The sequence below is a fragment of the Moschus berezovskii genome, chromosome 11 (assembly GCF_049115385.1).
Source record: "Moschus berezovskii isolate FMDL1 chromosome 11, NW_MosBer_1.0, whole genome shotgun sequence".
NCBI classification, from domain to species: Eukaryota; Metazoa; Chordata; class Mammalia; order Artiodactyla; family Moschidae; genus Moschus; species Moschus berezovskii.
In genome coordinates, this window is record NC_142470.1 from 44,750,513 (window position 1) to 44,776,258 (window position 25,746).

At 37.6% G+C, this 25,746-nt stretch overlaps 2 protein-coding genes across 3 annotated transcripts in view; both read left to right on the top strand.

Annotated features, from left to right (window-relative positions):
- PELI1 (pellino E3 ubiquitin protein ligase 1) overlaps nucleotides 1–25,746 on the top strand; it is a 74,197-nt gene that overhangs the window by 40,565 nt on the left and 7,886 nt on the right. Inside the window, exons 2-7 of one of the 2 annotated variants that reach the window (XM_088841306.1) lie at nucleotides 2,701–2,840; nucleotides 5,630–5,759; nucleotides 11,628–11,729; nucleotides 14,574–14,771; nucleotides 14,859–15,047; nucleotides 15,615–20,086. In XM_088841306.1, the coding sequence (XP_088697432.1) occupies nucleotides 2,770–2,840; nucleotides 5,630–5,759; nucleotides 11,628–11,729; nucleotides 14,574–14,771; nucleotides 14,859–15,047; nucleotides 15,615–16,181 (1,257 nt within the window). In that variant the 5' untranslated portion in view covers nucleotides 2,701–2,769 and the 3' untranslated portion in view covers nucleotides 16,182–20,086. Of the gene's footprint in view, nucleotides 1–2,700; nucleotides 2,841–5,629; nucleotides 5,760–11,627; nucleotides 11,730–14,573; nucleotides 14,772–14,858; nucleotides 15,048–15,614; nucleotides 20,087–25,746 lie in introns of those variants that run through there. The other variant, XM_055401034.2, reaches the window with a different exon arrangement.
- Nucleotides 20,037–25,746, top strand: part of VPS54 (VPS54 subunit of GARP complex) — a 173,638-nt gene continuing 167,928 nt past the window's right edge. The window contains exon 1 of the mRNA XM_055401023.2: nucleotides 20,037–20,086. The gene's annotated coding sequence lies outside the window, so the exon portion shown is untranslated. The remainder of the gene's footprint in view (nucleotides 20,087–25,746) is intronic.

Consider the following 25,746-nt stretch of genomic DNA (forward strand, 5'->3'; position numbering starts at 1 on the left):
ACTCTAAAAAGGAATCTGAATCAGGACAGTGTTATTAAAACTTAATTTAAATTTTAAATTTAATTAATTCATGTTGTTGAAGTTTTAATTCTTACTGTTCTTGGTCAGAAGTGTGCCACAGCAGTGTGTTCGTGTTTAGATGACAGTACGTTAATTGTCTAAGAAGAGCTCATTTAAAAAACCTGGTTAAAGCTTCTGCTTGAGCTTTTTAAAATGGAATGCTTCTCTAGGGGAGAAGTAAAAGGGACAGACATTCATATATTGATATACAACATAGTGTAGATCAGATGATCTTATTATATGCAACTGTAGTTGTGAAAACTATAGCACAATATCACAATATCCTGGTTTTATAGAATACTGACACTGATAAGGCTACAGACCATTTCCATCACCACTGTGGTGCCTTCCTGTTGCTTTTCTGTAGTCACATTCACTTCCCTCCTGCTCCCACCCCCAATTTAACCTTTGGCAACCACTTATCTGATTTCTGTTTCTGTAATTTTGTCATTTCAAGAGTGTTCTATAAAAGAAATCATATAGGTAACCTTTTGAACTTAGATTTTTATACTCGGCATAATTCTCTAGAGATTTGTCCATGCTGTTTCATGTACCAGTAGTTCATTCCTTTTTATTGCTGAGTACTATTCCATAGTATGGATGTACCACAGGTTAATCATCCACTCGGTAAAGAACATCTGGATTAATTCAAGTTTTTGGCTACTACGAATAAAGCTGCTATAAACATTTATGTACAGGTTTGTGTGAACATAAGTCTTGATTTTACTACCATGTTCTTTTCTGGTGTTCCAAGTTATTATTTTTTTTCATTTATTTTCTGTTTAGAGAATTCCTGCTAACCATTCTATTAGAATAGCTCTGCTGGTGACAGATTCTCTTAATTTTTTCTCATCTGAGAATGTCTTAACTTTTCTTTCCATTTTTGCTGGAACCTGGTTGATAGTTACTTTCTTTTGGCACCTGAAAAAAATAGGTTGCTTGCTTCTGGCTTCTGTAGTTTGCTTCTGGCTTCTGTAGTTTCTGGTGAGAAATTCATTGTTTTCCCCATATAGGTAAGGTTTAGTTCTTCTCTTACTGCTTTCAAGAAAATTTCTTTGCCTTTAAGTCAGAAGTTTAATTATCATGTGTCTTGGCATAGATTTGTTTAGTTTTATCCTATGTAGAGTTTGTTCAGCTTCCTGAATCTGTAGCTTTGTTTCCCTTTTCACATTTGTTGAATTTCAGTCATTGAGTACTTTTTCAGGTCCATTCTTTCTCCTTTCATTCTGAACTCCAGTGATACTAATGTTATTAATAGGGCTGTACTGTAGCCCCACAGGTCCATGAGGCTCGTTCCTGTTTTTTTCCAGTCTGATTTCCTGTCTGTCGTTCAGACTGGGTACTTTCTGTCTTCCAGCTCATTCCTTTCCTATGTACCTTCCATTCTGGATTGAGCCCATCCAGTGAACTTTATATATCTTCTGTTTCTTTGTGGAGACTACTTTTTGTCTTTTTGCCCTAAACTTGTTTGTAATTGATGACTGAGATTTTTTATGACTGGTTTAAAATCTTTGTTAGGTAATTCTCACATCTCTGTCATCTAAACTTCTGGCATCTGTTGATTATCTTTTTGCATTGTTTTAATTCTGTCTTGTACTTTATATAGTAAGTGGCTTTCTTTTGAAAGCTGGACATTTTCGTTTTATGTTCTGATACTCTGAATATCATCCAGACCTTCTATTTTCACTGGCTTTTCCTCACATTGCCCTGTCAGGGGAGTACGGGGAGCCTTCTTACTACTACCAGGTGGACATGGAAGTCCAGGTTCCCTTCTCGGCCTCCACTGACACCTGAAGGAAGAAGATCCTGCCAAATTGGGATGGAACCCCAGGCTCCCTGCGCTCTCCACTGACACCACTCGGGCAGAGGAGGGGGCACGTTACCAGCCAACAGGGTGGTCGTGCTGGCTCTCCACTTGGCCTGTTCTGACACTGCCTCTGGCAAGGGTAGACCCAGGGGGAGGTCAGGCCACCTCATTATGGCCTCCTGAGGTAGATGTCTGGACTCACCACTCAGCTGTTGCTGGTGAGTGCGATGGTGGGGTCACAGTGTCTTCTGTGGTGTTGGCTGCAGTAGAGCAGTTACTGTCAAAAGTTTTCTGTCCTTCTAAGGCTGCTATTTTCTTGTTCTTTTGACCAGAGAGAGCAGGCATTTTGTCAGGTGTTTATTTTTCTCTCTGCCAGTTGGCATTTCCAGGTTGCTAGATTCTTCAGCTTCAGATCTGGAATATATTGATATTAGGCAAAAAGAAAACCCAAAGAACTTGCCACTAAGTCATTCCATGGGCCCCAAGGCCCCTAGCTGTTCTGCCTTCTCTCTACTTTTCAGAGTCACCTTCTGCTTTATATATAATGTTCAGGGTTTTGGGTTATAATTAGCAGAAATCATAGGGAAAATAATGTCTTCCTCATCATCCTGGAACTGGAATTTACATTTTTAATATAAAGTTAACATTCCTAAATTTACATTTTAATGTGTTTAAACAGTTATATCAAATATATAATAACCATTATTGGGGGAAATGTCACACTCTATATGTTATGTGATAATTTTCATAATATTGTGCTCACAAGAAAAGAACATCTTTACTTAAACTGAAATTCATTGTTCAAATTACTAATGAAAACTTTTCCCCTCTAGGAAATAATGCAAAAGGTGTCCCAAGGCTCCTGACCAGTGAACAAAGATTTGAGAAAGACAGCCAAGCTCATGTTTTCTCCTGATCAAGAAAATCATCCATCCAAAGCACCAGTAAAATATGGTGAACTCATTGTCTTAGGGTAAGACTTCTCCTCTGATGAGCATAAAATTGAATGATATATGGTAACTTGAACATCTTGGTTGAAAGCACTTTTTTTTAGAATTTATATCCTGCCTATTTCCAAAGAGTATTTAAAGCTACAGAGTTATATTACCAAATCAAGAAATTGTTTTCTCATTTTTATGTCATCCTTTGTAAGTACCCAAATGGTCCATAAACTCTGCCTCGCCCTCACCCCTAGAAAGGACAAACCTTCTGAAAGATGAAGTGAAAAATGTACTTGTCTAAAGTCACATAGCCAGTCCATTTGTCTTCCCTGTGCCTTCTTTTAGAAAATTTGCCTCAGCTGACTGTACCCAAAATCTACCCTCTGCTTAGGTCATCTCATGTAGGTTAGTGTTTATTTGTTCCTTTGCCCTCTGAGACAGATGCTGCTGCCCTCTGAGACAGATGCTGCTTTGTGCTTTTGGTCCTGTACTTAAAAGAGTTGTATAGACATGACAATATGATGATTCTGAAGCCCAGGAGATTGCTACTTGTTTGTTTCAAAAGTAATCTCATCCATTCAACTCATACAGTCTTATGATTGAGGAATAAATGATTCCATTATTTCAGTTTATCCAGTCTAAACTTGCCACAGTGTCAAAATGGAGACACAATGTTAGTCTGTTTCTTAGAGATCTCAGAAACTAGACATTGTAAAATTTACTTTCTCCCTACTGTTTCTGTCCTGTCTAAAAAACAGTTTTAGATATTTACAACACATTTTAGAATCAGGTTGGTGCAAATTCTTCTTAAACTGAGACTGTGGCCATTGTTTCAGATAAGAAAGTAAGAAAACCTGGGGAAATAATATGGTGTTACTGAGCGTGACTGGAAGCCAGGAATCCTGAATTCCAGTACTTTTTCCAACACTGCTAGCTGTGTGGCCGTAGGCAAGTCACTTAACCATTTGGGGCCTTAGTTTCCTCTTCTGTAAAATGACAGACAAGATCAACTAAGGTCCCGTGAGATTAAAGAAAATGTTTTTTTCTCAAAAACAATTAAAAAGGATCGTAAACTTAATATAGGAACTACAATATTACAGTTTAAAATCACATAGATTTTAATGTATTAATAACAGATTTTTAACCACCAAAAGCTATTCAAAGTTAAATGCTTCAGCAGGAAATTTAAGTCATCTGAAGACTTAGAATTTGAAATTTAGTATATGGTTTAAACTGTCTCTTTTAGCCCAGCAGTTTCCGAGTTAATCTTATAATGGTTGTCTCTGTACCTGGCACTTTATGTCTTAAAATGCAAACAATGCTGCTTCTCAACATTTTAGAAGGAGAAGTCAAGCTGGATAAGGTGGTCAGTTTTGTGCTAATGCTATTTAGAAAAGAGCTCTGAGCTACAGGAACACAGCGGAGGAATCGAGAGCATATGTCCAAAATAGGAAGGAGGCGAACTCTGGTAGACAGTAGACTGTGGGGGGCAGTGGGGAGCCCTCAGCTTGGAGACTGGGGGCAGCACAGTCCAAGCAGCAGAATCCAATGTGTGTTAGCTGGGGGGCACTACTCTGCACCTTTACCAAGGTTAGCAGGGGCTTTTGCCAGAAGAATCAGTGTGTTTTACATTTTATAAAGGTTGTTCAGTGTAATTTCTATATCTGACAACCTTTGAGTAAACTCCCTTCCCTTCCTTATCAGCCACTAGTGTAGGCCATTTTATAAGCACAGTCTCCTCCACCCTCAAAACTGTACCCATTCTTTGCCTCAGTTCCCCCCCAGATTAACCAACTATAAACAAGAAACCATCAAACCAAAGGTTTTTGTAGAGCAATAAGGGGACGGTACGTGAGGAGAGAGTATTATTAAGCTACTGTTCATGCTTCAGCGAAGCAGTAAAGAATGAGAAAAAGCACAGCAAGCACCTAGATTCCAGTTCTAGTTTTGCCAGTGTCACTTGTGTGACCTTCAGAAAATAATGGAGGGACTCGATTCCTCTGAAGAGTAACTTAATTCCTAACCTGTATCTCTGAGAAGTGATACCAGTCTTGCAGTTTTTATGAGAGAATGGATAAAATAAAGTGATTTGTGAAATAGAACCCACTAGTGCCTGGTACATAGTTAACACCCAGGTGTTTGTTTTGAACCTTTTTCCTGTTAGTTCACTCCTCGCTCACTTGCTTACCTTTAGGGTGTGTTTATGTTATCATGGAGAAATGGCCATAAGATCTGAGCAACAAACATGTTTAACGGCCACTTAGTTATGCTCAGTCAGACAGGTTTTACTGACTTAACATGAATGTGTACAGGCCAGGAGCTGAGACTAACAAACAAGTCTAAAAATTCCTAATTTCAAAAAGTTCAGTAATTTATAAAGTGTTTGGTTCATAAGGAAAGGAGATTCTATTTTAAACAAGTCATATTTGTTTAAATATGTACTTTTAAAGGTTGTATTACCACATGCAAACATTCACCTTTAAAAAAAAATAGAATGAGTCATAAGAGGTCAGATATGCCATTTATCAGCTCTTGATTATCTTAAATAAAAGAGGGAAGAAAAATACAAGTAATTTAAGGCTGTGTGTAATCCAAAAAGTACTTCTCTGTGACTTCAGACGTAGACAGAAAAAAATCTTTTTAGTTTCACACTCAGGCAGCTGGTCTGGGGATCAGCAATTGCTTAAAGTTAATTTCAGACACTTATAATCTGCTAATAGATAATTAGCAGTGGTTGATCCTCTAAGACAGAGTAAAGCATTTGTTTTAGAATTGTGTGGTTCTTACATGAGATCATCTAAACTTTTCTCTCCCCCATCAGGTATAATGGGTCTCTTCCAAACGGCGATAGAGGAAGGAGGAAAAGTAGATTTGCTTTGTTTAAAAGACCTAAGGCAAATGGGGTGAAGCCCAGCACTGTGCATATTGCTTGTACTCCTCAGGCTGCAAAGGTAAAACAAAAACTAAATAAATTAACTTGGAGAAATTGAAAGACTTGTATTTGCTGTTTATATTCTCTAGCAGACCCTTCCATTGTATACCAGAAGTTTCCTTTTGTTTGGATGGGAGAAGACACTTGGGAGATAGGATATCTAAAGAAATGCCATCTAAAAGGGCATAGGATTTTTTTTTTTATGACACACTGGGATCCATGAGTAGAAATTAGAAGGAAATAATTCTTTTTTTGTCATTAAAAAAAAAAAAAGTGGGGGTGGAGGGTAAACAGGGCTTTCATCTAGAATTTGGAAGTGTGGAACTGCCCTGAGATGTAGTGTTCCCGCTGTTACTCAAGGGACCTTCGTGAGCTGGGCAAGGAGCGTGGTACAGAATATATGAATTCAGGGCCTTGAAACATGTTTGGATGAGATCATTTTTTTAACTAAGTGGTCTTTATGAAGATTTTATGGTTGCTTTTATTTTTATTTTTTATTTATGACCCCCACAGCTTTGTATCGTAGTGCCTTAAACACAGTTCCGTCGCTCAGTTGTGTCCAACTCTTTGCGACCCCATGAATCACAGCACGCCAGGCCTCGCTGTCCGTCATCAACTCACGGAGTTCACTCAGACTCATGTCCATCAAGTCAGTGATGCCTTCCAGCCATCTCATTCTCTGTCGTCCCCGTCTCCTCCTGCCCCCAATCCCTCCCAGCATCAGAGTCTTTTCCAGTGAGTCAACTCTTCGCATGAGGTGGCCAAAGTATTGGAGTTTTAGCTTTAGCATCAATCCTTCCAGTGAACACCCAGGACTGATCTCCTTTAGAATGGACTGGTTGGATCTCCTTGCGGTCCAAGGGACTCTCAAGAGTCTTCTCCAGTACCACAGTTCAAAAGCATCAATTCTTTGGCGATCAGCTTTCTTCACTGTCCAACTCTCACATCCATACATGACCACTGGAAAAACCATAGCCTTGACTAGACAGACCTTGGTTGGCAAAGTAATGTCTCTGCTTTTTAATATACTATCTAGGTTGGTCATACCTTTCCTTCCAAGGAGTAAGCGTCTTTTAATTTCCTGGCTGCAATCAGCATCGCAGTGATTTTGGAGCCCCAAAAAATAAAGTCTGACACTGTTTCCACTGTTTTTCCATCTATTTCCCATGAAGTGATGGGACCAGATGCCCCTTCATTAATTATTAAAGCGAATCAAAGCTATGAAAGCAAATACCCAATTGTGTCTATAACACAACTTCTCAGTCTCCTGGCCTACTTCATGCTTCTAACCCCCTTTTTATTCCCAACCAAAATTTCCAGAAGCTAGGCCACCATTTCAGGACACTTGGGCTTTTCCTAGAGTGATAGACAATGAGGGGTCTTTTCAATCTTACATTTCCTGTGTATTCTTCTACTTCAAGTTTTATAACACAGACTAAAGTTGATACTGTGGTGAATGAATAAACATTACAAACAGTTCTTTATATCTGGAAGTACCTATATCTTTAAGCAGCCCCAGAATGTACATTAATATTACACCATCTGAGGTATATTTTTGTAGATTAAAAGTAAATGAGAGCAAAATTGGCATACAGTACCATGTTTTAAGTCACATTTCCAGTCCCTGGACTTTTGGCTTTGTTTTATATCCAGTGTGGTGTCTAAGCAAGAGTCCTCGAGGAGGCTTCTCTTACTATTTAAGAGTCAGGGAATGTAGAAAAGTGACAGTTTCCTTTTATGTGTTTCTTTCTGTTCTTTTGCAAAGAAGGGATGTGCTGATAAATAATAAGCAGGTGGTAGAGTAAAAGGTTTATTGATCTGAGGAACTTCTTTCCAATATTTCCCCACTGAAGTGCTCTTGGCATTTTGGGTGTGCCAATTCTTCCTTATGCAGGACTGTCCCACCTGTTGCAGGATATTTAATATTAGGTTGGTACAAAAGTAATCATGGTTTCGGACCGTGAATTTTAAATCATTATAAGTAGGCTCAAATACATCTTTATATTAATCAGAATAGGAACCATTATGGTCAACACATTTTTGCCAACGAGAAATAATTTTGTTTATTCTTGTAGCATAAAAATTTGTGCTTCAGGATTCCATGAACTCTTGGAAAGCATTTTCTGCCTCCTCCTGGTTGTGGAAGTGTTTTCCCTGCAAAAAGTTGTCAAGATGCTTGAAGAAGTGGTAGTTGGTTGGCAGGAGATCCAATGAATATGGTGGATGAGACAAAAGTTTGTAGCCCAATTCATTTAACTTTTGAAGCATTGGTTGTGCAGTGTGTGGTTGGGCATTGTCATGGAGAATTGGGCCCTTGCTGTTGTCCATTGCTGGCTACAGGTGTTGCAGTTTTTGGTGCATCTCATTGATTTGCTGAACATACTTGTCAGATGTAATGGTTTCACCAGGGTTCCGAAAGCTATAGTGGATCAGATGGGCAGCAGGCCACCAAACAGTGACCATGACATTTTTTTGGTGCAAGTTTGGCTTTGAGAAGTACTCTGGAGCTTCTTCTCGGTCCAGCCACTGAGTTGATCATTGCTGGTCATTGTATAAAATCCACTTTTCGTCACGTGTCACAGTCCGGTTGAAAAATGGTTTGTTGTTGTGTATAATAAGGGAGGATGTCACTTCAAAACGATTTTTTGATTCGCAGTCAGCTCATTAGGCACCCACTTATCAAGATTTTTTATCTTTCTAATTTGCTTCAAATGCCATATGACCACAGAATGGTCAGTGTTGAATTCTTTGGCAGTTTCTTGTGTAGTTGTAAGAGGATTAGCTTCAATGTCTCAGTTGGTCACTGTCAACTTCGATAGTCAACCACCGCACTCCTCATCTTCAAGGCTCTCGTCTCCTTTGCAAAACTTCTTGAACCACCACTGCACTGTACGTTCATTAGCAGTGCCTGGGCCAGATGCATTGTTGATGTTGCAAGTTGTCTCTGCTACTTTATGACTCGTTTTGAACTCGAATAAAAATGTTGCTCAAATTTGCTTTTTATCTACCATCATTTCTATAGTCTAAATATAAACAACAAGTAATAAATCATTAGCAAAAAAATAAAGTGAGAAATGCACATTAAAATGATGTATAATAATATAGCCAAATTTATGAATTTATTCCAATATTAAAGGCAGAGTTCAACAATGCAGAACAGCCATTACTTTTGCACCAATCCAAATTCTTAGTCCCTCCCCACTGAATGCTGTTTCAGCCCTCAAATCATTGTGATGGCCAACAAACGCAGCCACCAAACACCCCGTACACAGCTGACACTACCTCTGGTTAAGAACTGCTATCCTAGGGAAAATCTTTCTCAGTCTTACTTATGTAATTTCCTATTGTGTACTTCTCTTTATATTTTTACTGTCATACTCCTCATGTTTCATTGCTGGCTCCTTTTGATCTTTACTAGGCAGCGAGAATCTTAGGGATCAAAGATTGACTCTGCTTTTTCAGTTTTGGAGGAGTGTGTAATGAGGTCAGGAAGAAAACTGTTTAGTCTAGCAGTCATCTGGGATGAGTACTTAAACCCTGACTTCCAGTCCAGTGAGAATTTAACTTGACACAGCTCTGTATTCTCAATCTGAGTAGATCTCATAGTTTAAAAAAAAAAAAAAAAACACAGCTTATAATCTTGAAGTACACAAAACCTGTTTTTAAATCCTTTTAGCCGTTAAGAATTAATGGCCAAAGAACTAAAAAATTATTTCATTGAAAAGCCAGCTGCTTAATGTTGAGATAAAGTAATTATAGATTTTTAAATGTTTAAAACCATTTTGTCATGTTTATGACTGCATCAATGTGTAGTAAAGTCTGTTAAAGTGCATGGGAGTGACCTAAACTGTACTCTTGAGGTTCAGTTCCTCTACAGAGACAGGAGTAGGGAAGGACATTTAAGCAGCCTTCATTATATCTGCAGTTTAATTTCTTTTAAAATATCAGAAGCAGAAATGGTATTAGTAAGAATGATAAAAGTTGGGTAGTTAGTACCCAGGTGTTTGTATATTCTTTCTGTATATTTGAAAATTTCACAGTCTTAATTATCTTAAAACTATGATTACAGGTTAGCTACCAGTTGAAACCAAGTAAAATTTCATAATACCAAAGTTCTAATTACGAACATTTTTTCTTCCTTTAGCCTCTTTGCTGCATGTAATCATTCTTCTGTGTCTTTCTGTGTTTCTTTTACACAGCCTGTTTCCACTTCCTCTGTGCAGGTTTTTCCCCTTCTGATATTATCATCAACTCATATGCATAGAAAACGCCTGAAAACAAAACTGAGAAGTCCTTTTTAGCAATGTTTTTCGTTTGGCATATGTCAAAAGTACAGTCATAAGCATTATATCCATTTCCTTTGGTATGTTTAATCATTCTATGAATTTTTTTGTATCTAGCCTAGCATATGGCAGATACCTGTCATCTATAGAGTCACAGAGTGGCTAGGAAAACCAGTTAACTCTGCTTATTTGTTAACTTTAAACCTCTTTAAGTTATTAAATAAGATTCCTCTTGTCTTGCAAGATTTTGTATTTTCTCCTTATCAGAGCAGTACTGAGTACTGCCTTCATTTCCTTCCTGGGATTTGATTTTTAAGTGTCTTATAACTTGAAATACCTATAATGGAGACTCAGATTTTACAATTTATTTTATACAGTGAACTTATGTTTTTACTCTGTAATTGCTTCAGTGCACAGGTAGACCTCAGATATATTTTGGGTTCAGTTCCAGACCACCACAATAAAGCAAATCACAACTGGTTTCATTTCCTAATATATATATAAAAGTTATGTTTGCACTGTGCTGTGGTCTCCTAAGTGTGCAGGCTTCCCTGGTGGCTCAGATGGTAAAGAATCCACCTGCATTATAGGAGACCCAGGTTCGATCCTTGGGTCGGGAAGATCCCCAGAAGAAGGGAATGGCAACCCACTCCAGTATTCTTGCCTGCAGAATCCCATGGATAGAGGAGCAGGCGGGCTACAGTCCATTGGTCACAAAGAGTCGGATATGACTGAGTGACTGAGCACGCTAAGTGTGCAGTAATAGCATCATGAAAGTTACTCAGTTTTGTCCAACTCTTGTGACCTCATCAGCTATAGCCTACTAGGCTCCTCTCTCCATGGAATTTCCCACCATTGAACCACCAGGAAAGCCCTTAATTTTAAAGTACTTTTAATGCTAAATGCTAACCATCATCTGACAATGCACAGTTGCCACAAATCTTCAGTTTATAAAAAATTCAGTATCTGTGAAGCATAATAAAATGGGGTCTGCCTGAATTCTTCTGCACTCCACTCACTCTGAGAAACCACTGTCAGAGAAAAGGTTATGCAAGTTATTAATCTCTAATAAATTTCAGGGGAAAATATGTCACACATGTAATATATAGATTACCATTTTTTAAAGAATAAAAACCTCTTTTTCTTATTCTCAGTTGATCAAACATATTTTATTCAAAATAGTAGCAATGATGTCCTTGATTATGTATTAACATATATATTTTTATATGTCTATGTATAGGTGAAATGAATACCAGCAGTGACATAGGAGATGTTTTCTTTTGTAATTATAAAATAGTTGACTTACCCTTGGAGCAGTATGGTGGTATTTTTTTTTAAACTTTTGTTTTATGTTGGAGTACATATACTCCAATACAATGTGTTAGGTGTGCAACAGGGTGATTCAGTTATACATTTATATGTGTCTCTTCTTTCTCAAATTCTTTTTCCAATTACATTGTTATAGTATAATGAGCACAGCTCCCTCTTTTTTTTTTGAAAAAAAAAAAAAAAAGATTATCTATTATGGTTATCTGTTGTGGAAAGGTTATCTATTTAGATTGATGTACCTGCTAATTTTTGCTATTAATCTTTTTTTTTCTTAGGCAATAAGCAATAAGGACCAGCATAGCATATCATACACCTTGTCTCGAGCACAGACAGTAGTGGTTGAATATACTCATGACAGCAACACTGATATGTTTCAGGTATTATAACATCTAAACTTTTTTTCTTAAAAAACAAAAAAAGGTTAAAAACCTGTTGTAATTGACTTTCACTGTGGTCAGCTTAAAGGTTGTCACACTTAATGCATTTCATTAAAATATATGTTGATTTCTAAACCCCATGTATAGAAGTCCACATAGCATGGGTAAGAGATGGGCTCTGATATCAGAATTTCTGGTAAACATTACTCAGCCACTCCCTGCATCAGTTTCCTCCTGCTGCTGCTGCTAAGTCACTTCAGTCATGTCCGACTCTGTGCGACCCCATAAACGGCAGCCCACCAGGCTCCCCCGTCCCTGGGATTCTCCAGGCAAGAACACTGGAGTGGGTTGCCATTTCCTTCTCCAACGTGTGAAAGTGAAAAGTGAAAGCGAAGTCGCTCAGTCGCATCCGACTCGTAGCGACCCCATGGACTGCAGCCTACCAGGCTCCTCCATCCATGGGACTTTCCAGGCAAGAGTACCGGAGTGGCTTGCCATTGCCTTCTCCGCAGTTTCCTCCTATAAAGTGAGATAATAGAACTTCCTTCAGATGACTATTGGGAAGCTTAAATGTGTTAGTCCCTCTGAAGTACTCAGAACTGTGCCAGATACCTGGTAAACACTTAGCTACTAGTATTGGTAGCTGTAAAAATAATTATCTATTATTATCCAAAAAAGAAACCAAGGGATATTTTATACACATTTATGATCTTTTTTGTTATTACTTCTCACTTTGCTCTCTAGGCAACTAAAAGTACAGTTTCTAATTATTCGTATCATATATGTGAAGTCAAACTTCCTTCTCAGCACATATTTGGTCAAAACTAGTTGTATAGTAAGTTTTTATTTCTCTCATTCTTTGTACCAATCCAGTACTGATGGTTTTATAAATAGATGATAGAAAAGCCAAACCTTAAAGACATAAGCAAGATTCTTGATATTCATGACATCGTCTGTCTTAATATTGGGTTTTTGTAAAGCCTTGGGCTTTTTTGAAACAAACTTAAATAGGACATAAAGTGCCTAATACTGTTGTTCTTATAATTATTGTTCCAATGACTTTTCAGTTTTTCTTAACTTTATGACATAAAATGAAGATAAAAAGGCCTGGAGGTGTCTTTGCTGTAGGCAGTAACGAAATATTTCTTTAGAGTCACTTTACACTCAACCCTTTTCATAGAATGCTGAATTTTTTAGAATAGTGGAAATGTTTTTAGTTCCAAAGGTTTAAGACCGTTTTCTTTAGATATCGTGTTCTTAGAAATAAAAGGAACATCCAAATGTTACATTTTTTGAATCAATAAATTTCCCCCTAAAACTATCCAGATTAAATAAGGACTTTGTACTTAGTGGCAGGATAAAAACACTTGAGTTTTATCTGAAAGTGTGTTGATAAAAGGAATTCTTAAAGCTCAACTATGCGGAGAACAACTTAAGAGTCATCACCATTGTAAAGGGTCAGTAGTTTTTCTCAATAACAATTTTCTTTACTTTTTATGATACTACTTATTCAATGTTATTTATTTTTGGCTGTGCTGGGTCTTCATTGCTGCCAGCAAGCTTTCTCTAGTTGCAGTGAGTGTGGGCAACTCTGTTGCAGTGAGCGGGCTTCTCATTGTGGTGGCTTCTCTTGTTACAGAGCACAGGCTCTAGGCTCATGGGCTTCAGTAGTTACAGTACTTGGATTTAGTTGTCCCATGACACGTGGGCTCCTTCCAGACCAAGGATCAGACCTGGGTCCCCTGCATTGGTAGGTGGATTCTTAACCACTGAACCACCAGGAAAGTCCTATGATACTACTTTGTAACAAATAAATTAATGAACTGATCTCTAAATGTTTAAATACCCTGTGATAATTGTCACTTTCTCCATCTCTTCCACCAATTTCATTTTTTCAACTTTCATCTTTCAAAATGAAATTAATTTACTAGCTAGTACATTTGAAGATGTTTTTACTTCACTGACACCTCATCCAGCAGAACTCTGTTCAAGGAAACTTGTCTCTAAAATATGTCCAAGAACCAGGAAGAAAGCAGAAAAGACATAAGACATTTAGGCGTATAAAATAAATGCCACAGAGTCCATGTACTGAAATTCCTTTTCTCTACTCCCTAGAGAATCCCTTAGGCCATCACCAGGAACCTTTTGAAATACTGTTCTTTGAAGTTTGGTTATCTGATTTCTCAACCCATAGCAGAATTAAGAGTAGCTGGTTCAAGGAGGAGTATGCTGCAAAGACAAGTATACCCATCAGCGTAGAAATGAGAGTTGACAGCCTGACAGAGAAGACAGGAAAAAATCTGTGAAGTAGACATAAAACCTCAAAGCACGGCTTTGTAAGGTTTTAACATCGGGATCAGTGTTCTTCTACACCTTTATAGCACCCGAAGACATCACTGCACTTCAGCTTAATATAAACAGTATTCATAGTGTAATGTCCTGGAGTCATCATAGAAGATTTACTTTTATGTTCATTATGTTCTGTTAAGAACATAATGTGTGGTCGAGTAATATGTGGTAGACATATTTCTATCCCATGGGGTTTAAATTAAAATCTGCACCCACTTAGAAATCTCAGCCATCCTAAACTCTTCATTCCCTGAGGGTTTCCTATATTCTGGGTTGTAAGTTCCTACTTAATTCTGTGCTCTAAGTGATTACTACATTAGAGGAAATCTGACAGATTGGTTTTCAAGGGTAAAGATACCCCCAGAGTTAAGTGTGGTAAGTTTGAGCTTGAGAAATTTCAGAGGCTTGATGATTTCACCTTATTGTCTGTGCCTTTGAGTGAATTTTCCGCTGTGTTCCTTTCAATAGTTTTATAGATATTTCTTTTTCTCTTAGATTGGCCGGTCGACTGAAAGTCCCATTGATTTTGTAGTAACTGACACAGTTCCTGGAAGTCAAAGTAATTCTGATACACAGTCAGTGCAGAGCACCATATCAAGATTTGCCTGTAGAATCATATGTGAACGGAATCCCCCCTTTACAGCACGGATTTATGCTGCAGGATTTGACTCATCAAAAAACATCTTTCTTGGGGTAAAAAGCTTTTTTCCTAAATGTTGCCTTTCATAACCACTTCTGTTTCCCAGTTTACAAATAAACAGAAGCTATTTTTCCTGCTAGGAGAAGGCTGCCAAATGGAAGACATCAGATGGACAGATGGATGGCCTGACCACTAATGGCGTTCTTGTTATGCATCCACGCAATGGGTTCACAGAAGACTCCAAACCTGGAATATGGAGAGAAATATCAGTGTGTGGAAATGTGTTCAGCCTGCGTGAAACCAGATCAGCTCAGCAGAGAGGGAAAATGGTGAGTACTAAGATGTAAACTTCTTACTTAATTACAGTAGACTTCATAGGGTGAGTTGGACTGAATGCATTACATATTCCCCAAAACTATTAAATCTTTTGCTGATACAAAGTGTGGCGATCAAGCTCTGACTTCCAAACACTATACCAGGAGGATAATATCCTAGTTTTTCAATGAGGACACTCGAAAAATGTATTCTTCTTTTATATTTTGTTAATATATTTTAAAACCTAAGCTTTCCCAATTAAACAATACTCTGTATTTTCTACTTGTATCTGCGTATCTTTGACCAAGATACTTACCAAATTGGAAATATTAAGCTAACTGATTAGTCAAATGTTTAATCATAAATTGTCTTTACTATAACCCTGAAAAGATGTGTTACTGTTCAATATTTTATCCTTGATTTTGAAACCTGTATTTTTCATGCCTGCTAATCAAGTTTCTTCAATAAACAACCAGAGGAAATCTCGATTCTTGAGTAAGGAGCTTGTAAGACCAAAACTCTGAAGTAAAAATTCAAAACTCCGTGGTGAATGTGTGTTTTTTGATTCTTGTTTCCTCTAGGTGGAAATTGAAACCAATCAGTTACAAGATGGCTCATTAATTGATCTCTGTGGCGCAACATTGCTGTGGCGTACTGCAGAAGGCCTTTCCCACACTCCTACCGTGAAGCATTTAGAAGCTTTAAGACAGGAAATCAATGCAGCGCGACCTCAGTGCCCTGTAGGGTTCAACACACTAGCATTTCCCAGCATGAAGAGAAAAGATGTCGTTGATGAAAAACAACCATGGGTGTATCTAAACTGCGGCCATGTGCATGGCTATCATAACTGGGGAAACAAAGAAGAACGTGATGGAAAAGATCGTGAATGTCCTATGTGTAGGTCTGTTGGTCCCTATGTCCCTCTGTGGCTTGGATGTGAAGCTGGATTTTATGTGGACGCCGGCCCTCCAACCCATGCGTTTAGCCCCTGTGGGCATGTGTGTTCAGAAAAGACAACTGCCTATTGGTCCCAGATCCCGCTTCCTCACGGTACTCACACTTTCCATGCTGCCTGTCCCTTCTGTGCGCATCAGTTGGCTGGCGAACAAGGCTACATCAGACTTATTTTCCAAGGACCTCTAGACTAACAGACAGTTGTCCTCCAGGACTACATTAAACATTTATAAGCTAAGTGATGTGGGCTTTCCAACCTGTTGTCCACGTCACAGTTTTTCTGCTCTGGTCGTTTGCATTAAGATGAAGAATTTTTTTAAACGTTTGTAATAAATAGTAGCAATTTCTGAGAAAAATCTGGGAAACTCAAGCAAAGGAATTTTCGAAAGTACCAGACTTCTGATTTCTGAGTTTTGAAAATATATTTTGAGGAGAAAAAGACATAGTCTAATTTGATGCCTTCCTTTTAGTGTTTTTGAATCACCCATCCTCAGTGTTGAAAAATTGTTTTGTATAACTGAGGGTACTGTTGGTTCAAACTATGTTAGTTTACAGTTCGTTGCAAGATTGTAAAATACAGCAACATGTATATTAACTTTTTTTCTATTTATCTTTATTATAGAAAATATCTTAGAATGTTCCTGATAGAGTAGCATGGTGACGATGGTCTCACACTCCTGGTGGGAATGGTAGTTTAGCAAGCGTAGCTCAAGGATTTGCAGAGTTAGGAAGAAGGACAGGAGAGACTCTCTCCCGACCCCATCTAAATATGAAATTTGGTAAATTAGAATACTTTGTAAAAACAAATTCATATTAATTACCATTATGTAAGAAGCGTTTGTTTTTAACCACGTTAAAGGTAATCGGGAAAGAATTTTTTCCTTAATGTTTCTTCCGAGTATAGTACTATAACAAAAACTTAATGCTAAGAAACATTTTATATGCTCCTTTGAAAATACAATTTAATCTAGATTATCTATTTTTCTCCCACAATAACTAATCTGTTTTTAGTATCAGCAACATTTGGCAAGTTTATTTTGTAGATATAAACTGTGGTTCATCTGTTCACTGTTTCTAGAAAAAAATCATTCCCATGAGAAAAAGCATAAATTAACAAGAAAGGAGAGTGACTTGATTTGGTTTTAGAAAAAGAATGCTGAATTAACTATCCTGTATTTGGACTTATGCAGGTGTTAAGAAACGTAGAAAGATTTGAAGGGTTGAATGACAACAGTGCTCTTTTGTTTTTTTTTAAATTCTAACAGACCAGCCTTAATTGTGGGTTTGACTCCTAAAAGGACATTTGCCACAGTGTGACTCAAGGAAGTATTTGGTTGGCAGGTGAGCACCAGTGACAGCCAAATAGAGGGACATACTTGCATGGTCAGTTTATTCTCTAATTCCAATAAGTTCTTTGCTTTCAGAAGGAAGAAAACATTTTCTCTCCCTTTCCCCCAGCCACTCGTTTTGGTTTTTTTTTTTAATACCCACAAGGAAAGTATAGACAGCTGCACTACATCAAACCCTTTGTGACACTTGTAAAAATCAGTACACTTTTAGGTTAGACAGAATCATTTTTTTAATCTTTTGATTTGTTTTCCTTTAGTTCAAAAAGTTGTATTATACTTAATTGACTCTAGCAAGATTTTGTATGTGGTAGCATAGCTTTAATTTATCCTGTTATGATACTGTTCTGAATTTTCTTCTGGTTTTTAAAAAAACAAAACCTGTTGCTTAGAAGCCATGAACTATTTTACTTTACTTCAACTTGTCAAAATTTCCTTGTTTTAAAAAAATGATCATTTGGGTTCACTCAGGAAATGCATGTCAGGAAACTTGTATTATAAGTTGACTAGTTGTGATGTACCAGTAATTGCTGTTACTCCTTTTTCAAAGAAATACAGTTGATTTTGAAGTTTTCTAGATTGTCACATGCTTTGTGACTAATGCAAGGAAATCGAGTCCTGTGTTGTATTTGTTCTAGTCATTTCTATTCAGGCTATATATTGTAGCTAATTTTTATTTGCAATTAATTTATTCAAACTAAGTAAATACTTTTCAAAATAGATAACTTGAATTTGTTTCTGTGAGTTCATTTTTTCATAACTTAGAATGGGAAACCAGAAGTGAAAACTTGTGGACAAAACCAATCCACACTCCAAAAATATTCACTTGAAATAGATGAGGAGTTTGCATGTAATGTAACTCTTTATTCTCTAGTTCTCTTAGGAAAGTGTCTCTTCCTTGTTAATAAAGGAACTTTAGTGGTTGAGTAATTGCGGCCTTTTTCTAAGTTAAACCCTGCTAGAGAGAGAGCTCTTACTAAGTTGCGTAACTAGACTGTTTAAGCAGTGCTTCAGTAATCATAAAAGGTTCATGTTCTTCCTGAGGTGTCTGAACTTCCTCCTATCAATTGGGAAAAATCTGGTTCATTTTCTGTCAAATTAAAGTTATGAAAACTTAGATAATTTAAGTCATTAGTCATATGTTTTTCTGTTCAAGCATCTTAATTATTCAAGAAGTTTAATTATTAGACATTTTGCCAATGACTAATGGAATACTTCTGCTTACTCAGCTGTATTAAGGGAATGTCAGTATTCTGACCAAAAAGAAAAAGTTGTGTTTAGGTCTCCTAAATGCATTCTCAAGAAAGATAGTCTGAATGGCTCAATTCTTTTATCATAGTGATCTTAATATCTAAATCTGTATTTGATTAAGATTAAATCTTAACCTGTGTCTGCCTCTTTGCGATGCCATGGACTATAGCCCGCCAGGCACCCTCTGTTCATGGGATTTCTGGGCAAGATTACAGAGTGGGTTGCCATTTCCTCCTCCAGGTTATCTTCCCAAGCAAGGGCTTGAACCCACGTCTCTGAGTCTCCTGCATTGCAGGAGTTTCTTTACTGCTGAGCCAGCAGGGGATGTGTTAGTCACTCAGTTGTGTCCGACTCTGCAACCCTATGGACTGTAGCCCACCAGGCTCCTCTGTCCATGGGATTCTCCAGGCAAGAATACTGGAGTGGGTTGCCATTCCCTTTTCCAGGGGATCATCCCAATCCAGGAGTTGAATCTGAGTCTCCTACATTGCAGGCAGGTTGATTCTTTACCTTTTGAGCCACCAGGGAAGCCCTCCTTAATCCATACAGGGAATTATATTTCCGTTTTCTAAATGTTGGGGTCATGAAGCAAGACAGGGTAAATGTCTAGAAATAGGAGTTATTTACTGGGTTATCTTCTTCAAGCTGTGATTGCTTACTTTCATCATATAAAAATCTTCTAGTACGTGTGAGGCAGGATAGAAATAAATACTCATGTAAACATAGAATCACATCTAACATGAGTATTCCCACTCCACTGTTCCTTCAGAAGAGTGCCCTGGAAACCATGTGTGATGCATGACCTTCTGACACATAGACTGAGGGCATCAATAATTAAATAATTAATAATTATTAAACTTTATAAAATTAACATGTTGGCCCCTCATCCCAAATGATCATCTTAAGTTAACTAAAAGTTTTGTTATCCATTCTTTGGTTTTTATGTTCTAAGCATTAACCCTGTAGCAAATCAGATCCCTAAAACACTACATAACCCAACTGTATTATTCTATCTCCCACTCCCACTTTCAGAATTACTCCTGTACGAGCATACTCTACGGCCATGCCCTCAGAATTTTACTCACACATTCTTACAAAAGATACTTGAATATCCACTATGCACCAGGCCCTATTCTAAACACTGGGTGATATAGCAGGGAAAGACAAAAACCAAAACCCTGCCTTCATGGGGTTTGTGTTTTAGTGAGAAAGATGGAAATGAACAGGATAATGTAAAATTACAATATGATAGATAGCAGTGCTGAAGGGACAAATAATGCAGAAAATGGAGGTACAGATGTCATGTGTGATTTGGTGGAGTGTTTATAAAGTAGGAGGGCAGGAACTCCACTGGAAAGCTAATATTTGAGTTAAGATCTGAAGGAAGTGGCTACTTAGGAGAAGAGCATTTAGGCAGAAGGAACACCGATTGCAAGGGTCCTGATGCAGGAGCATGCTTGAAGTTATTCTGTAATAGGCAAGAGGCCAGTGTGACCATGTAGGTAAGAACGGGGAGAAGAGGAACAGGTAATAAAGCAGGAGGTACCTACCTCCAGGAGATAAAGCAACAGAGGATGAGTGGGGCCTGGGGATGAACTAGATCTCAGAGTGCCTCCTGAGACTTCTGGCTTTTATTCTGAATGAAACGGGGGCCCATGGGAGGATTTTGAGAAGGGGAATGACATGCTCACACTTAGATTTTAATAGGATTCAAGTAGACTGAAGTGGAGCAGGGAGACCAGTTAGGAGACTGTTGCAGTAATCTTGGGGGGAAATGATGGTGACTTAGGTCGAAGTGGACACAATGGAGCTGGTTTGAAAAGTAACCAGAATCTGGGTATGTTTTGAAGGCAGAGCTGACAGTATTTGCTGGCAGGTCAGATAAGGGTTATGAAAGAACAAATAGGAGTCAAGGACAACTTGGTTTAATTAGCCTGAGTAACTACTAGAAGGATTAAGTTGTCGGTTAGTGAAGTAGAGAACAGTTTGTGTGGGAGGGTGTACTGGTTGTGGAACTTAGTCTGGGACATTCAATGAAGGCTTCTCTTAAACAAGATACTTACTGAAACCATCTCTGCTTTTGTCTTTTAAACTACTATCAGAGTTCCTAATTATCATGATCAGTGACCCCCATGTATCCCATGCTAGCTTAGAAACAAAAAAGTATTCCTCCTGATTAAGAGCAAGCTTCCTTTCATTAAAACAGAGTGGGGGTACCTCTATCTTTGCTTTATCTGCCCTCTGAGGAAATGCAGTTCTATTTTCAACCACAGTAGCTTCCTTTAGCCAGCATGTTCTGATACAGTTTTTCTCCCTTATTCATATACACCTTTGTCCTTAGCTCTAGCCTTTTTTTTTTTTTTAAAGGTTCTCAGTTTTATTGCAGCTTAATGTTTTGCTGCTTCAATGCTTCAAATCCTTCCGGGCACCGGCAGAGCACAGTGGTGTTTGTTTTTTAATTTGAATATTTAAATGTTAACAGAAAACAAAGTATTCTTGAACCTATTTTATAAGCCCAGATTTTAATATCCAGCTTCCCGTAAGGAAATATGTCTGTATTTGATAGTATTGTCAGAAAGTGCAGTAAAGAAGATAAAAAGAGTTTTTTAAGTAATCATTGTAAAATATTATGTCCAAACATCCTGTTAGATGCTATGTTGGAAACACTGGTTTGTTTAGAGTGATGTTAGGTTGTTCAGCTATGTATGTTAAACTACAGCATGGACCTCCTCACAGCTAACATTTGAGCATTTGCTGTGTGCCTAGCACTGTTCTAAATGCATCATTCTAAGTATCTTACTGATGTTGTTTAAAACTCAAAACAACCTTAGGAGATAGGAACTATCGTCTTTTTTTTTTATTTATTGGAGTATAGTTGATTTATAATGTATTTCTGCTGTACAACAAGATGAATCAGTTATATATATATTATATATACATATACACTCTTTTTTTTAGCTTCTTTCCCCATATAAGTCATTACAGAGTATTGAGTAGAGCTCCCTGTTCTATACAGTAGGGACTTATTAGTTAGCTGTTTTATATGTAATACTGTGTATATGTCAGTCCCAGTCTCCCACTTTATCTCTCTCCCCACTTACCCATGTAACCATAAGTTCGTTTTCCACATCTGTGTATCTCCGTTTTTACCGTAGAAACCAGGCATGTAGTTACATGTCTCGTAACTAGAGGAGTCAAATTTTGGAATTTGGAAGTGTTGCTCAATACTTATGTACACAGCCATCACATTATGCTGTCCGCTTCCCCCTTTTAATCAACTTTAAGCAATTTTTCAAAAATCATTTAAGATGGCTTATAAAAAGTAACTGAGGACATTAAACGTCAATAGTAAAAATTTTTAGAACAAAAGCGAAATAATTTGGTATTAGTAACAGAATAAGAGAACCAGCAGTGTCATGAGTTCCTGAATAGTTTTAATGAAGGCCCGTAAACTTGGTAAAGGTGAGTCACAAATTTATCTAGTGCAAAGATGTACAGTTGGTTATTCAGTAAGGGGTACCATGCAGCTGCCTGGAAGGTAACAACATATCCATGGCTGCAAAACTTGTCATCACTTCTGGTTCTGCAACCAGAGGAATTCACGTTTCACGAAGTAGTGCCATTCCTTCATATAAGTAGATTCATGCAGTATTTGTCTTTCTGTGACTTGAATACTTCATTTAGCATAATGTCATGAAGGTTCATCCATGCTGTAGCATATTGCAGGATTTCCTCCTATTTTTAAGGCTGAATAGTATTCCAGTGTGTATGCATGTGCGTGTGTGTGTATCCATTTATCTGTTGGATATATAGGTGTTCCACTTGTGACTAGTGCTGCAGTGAACAAGGAAGTGCCAATATCTCCTCAAGATTCTGATTTCAGTTCCTTTTGATAAATACTCAGAAATGGGATTACTGGATCATACAATAGTTTTGCTTTCCATAATGGTTGCACCATTGTACATTCCCACCTAGAGTGGGCAAGGGTTCTAGTTTCTCCACCTCCTCGTTAATACTTTGTCATCTTTCATTTTTTGATAATGGCAACCTGACAGGTGTGAAATGATATATCATTGTGGTTTTGATTTCATTTCCCTGATGATTAGTGAGAGTGAACATTTTTTCCTGTACTTGCTGGCCCTCTGTGTGTTGTCTTTAGAGAAACATCTATTAAAGTGCTTAGTCCATTTTTTGATCAGGATATTAGTTTATTTTACTACTAAGTTATAAGAGTTTTTTATCTACATGGTTTGCAGGTATTATACCATAGGTTGCTTTCCATTCTGTTCTTGATGTGTAGAAGCTTCTTAGTTTGGTGTGTCCCTCTTGTGTACTTTTGTTTTTGTTGCCTGTGGTTTTAGTATCATATCTGCTGCTTCTCCACTTTAATGATGGAACACGTTGAAAGAATTCTCTCCCAGGTTGATGAAGAACTGTCACGATACCTGGCATGTGTAGATGGTCAGAAACTATTTCTTACATAATTACAGAAAACCAGTAGAACTCTAAACTGTTAAACTGTCCAAATAGTCTGAGTAGGAGCATTTACAGAAACAGTCAAAAGAATGTTACAGAAGCTGTTTATTTAATCAGAAAATGTGTTTTCTTTGGCTGAAAAGACAAAATGGAAAAGGTGGAGATACTGGAAAAAGTGACAGTTACTAGAATGTTGACAAGGCAGCAAGGAGAAAACACATGGATGGTGTCAAAAGAGAACAAAAAGAATTATCCTGGAGAAAGAGAAGTACCAATTATAGCCCCAAAGTATGCCATCCATAAATTCAAGATTTTGTGCCTTTTATTGGTTAGTGAAGGTACATAAAACAGCTAACATTGAATGGGAAAATTAAGACCTGCCAACCTTTGAATTTCCTAAAGTTGTGCTATATCATGTTGCTATATAACTATTAATAAAAATACAGAATATGAACTAGGAAGGGATCTTGGCAATTAAGTTACATGTGAGAAATCATGGCCTAAGTAGCTACTGGTTGATAAAATCTGGTACTAGAACTGCAATGCCCTTGTGTCCCCTAATACTCTTGATTATCATGAACTTGATTCACTAAGATTCAGTTAAATTCCCATGTTTTGTTTGTTGAGGTAGAGATAAGTACATTGCACTTAAATCATTTTTATTTTTGAATTTAAAGTGTCAGCAGAGTTAAAACATCAACTCTCATTGTCATGTAAACAATGGTTCCCAAAAGTAGAGGGTAGTCAGTTTCTGAATTCTTTTCATTAAAAGGCTACCTAGTTCTTTATGTCTGTGTCTATTTTGCTATCTCACATATAGGGTCATCATTACCCTCTTTCTAAATTCCATATATATGCATTAATATTACTGTATTGGTGTTTTTCTTTCTGACTTCACTCTGTATAATAGGCTCCAGTTTCATCCAACTCATTATAACTGATTCAAACGCATTCTTTTTAATGGCTGAGTAATATCCCATTGTGTATATGTACCAGAGCCTTCTTATCCATTCGTCTGCCGATGGACATCTAGGTTGCTTCCACGTCCTAGCTGTGGCTGATTCATGTCAATGTATGGCAAAAACCACTACAATATTGTAAAGTAATTAGCCTCCAATTAAATAAATTGAAATAAAAAAAGGCTACCCAGTTTGGAAATGACAGACAGAAAAGAAAATCAAAAGAGTTGTTCAGTAGTTTCATTTACAGTCCTTTGGTCTCTACATGAATCATTCGACCAACAAGAGTGCTCACTCAGTGACGAGGCACTTTACTTTTCTATTCGTTGTGAGGTTAGTGTAGTTGTTTTGAATACCGCATCTCTGCAGGGATGCAACACATTGAGATACCCTTCATTTTCAGTAGGCTCCTTGGTCAGTTGACCTTTGGAAAATAAGTTATTTGAAGTAATGATTGTGATGTCACTTTATTGTCAATTCAGAATTTTTCTTAGTCCACAGTGTAACTAAATAATAATATCAACCTAAACTCCAAGTCCCAAGTGCTCATAGAGTTGTCTGAATCTTGTATCATGAGGGCACATCTCCAGGTGGAGAGAAAGGAGTTAAATTGGGCTAGATGTAAGAGAAGACATTTCCACAGAAAGGCCATCAGAGACCTATTTAGCCTGGTAGGAGCTCCCAAGGCAGGGATGGACTCTGGTGGCAGCAGAGAGGGTCATGGGAGGAATTGTCTGCTGTGGGTCTTGGTAACATGTTAGTTTCCCAAAGTAATTCCTTCCAAAGTTGAGTTTATATTAGGATTTGGAATGGGAAGTTAGAGAACTTGTGGCCCCCACAAGGGAACCATAGTAATTATCCGAATGTCCAGGTATGGAAATTATAGGCAAGAATCATAACATCCAAAGACAGACAGTTGCTTGTATTCCCCCTACCTCACAATCAATTTCTCTCTCCCTCTCCTCCCCACTGTGTGTGCATGCTAAGTCACTTCAGTCATGTCCAACTCTTTCTGACCCTATGGACTGTAGCCAGCCAAGTTCGTCTGTCCATGGGGATTCTCCAGACAAGAATACTGGAGACTCACATTCCAAACACGTGCTCCCAATTTTCGTATAAGTATAGGTTCTCATGATGACTTTTTTAAAGAAACAATGTTCACGTGAGTGTGTTCTAACAAGTTTGTTAGTGTAATTTCTATATTATTCACACTGAATGAATGCAGATGTTAATTATATTTTTGATTGATTTTATTCAAAGAACTGAACTGTGGCAAGAAGCCAAGTCAGGTGTACTATGCAATGTTGATATTTAGTTGTAGAGATAATGTAATGAAACTGTGAAGTGATACTTGTGGTGTGATGAAATGAAAGTCAAAGATACTACTCTTAGGATGTGGCCTTTCACAGAGAAGCACTAAAAGACCATTTACTGCTTTGCTACATGTTACAGGATTTTTTTTTTAGTTTGAAAGTTAACAAGAGTTTGTTTGAAGGTGCTTTTATGGTTTCGTCATTGCTACTGACTTCAAATACGGCCATGTTTATTTATCAAAGTGTTTTAATTCCTCTTTAAGTACAAAAGAGCCATTGAAAATGTTGTCTGGGTGGAATTTCACAAAAACAGGAATTTTTCAGACAAGGCATGAGTCCAAGCCTTAATCCAGTCTGGCCTCAGATACCAGTCCTTAGATGTTCCTTTATCAGAGTCGGTAACAATGAGCAGTT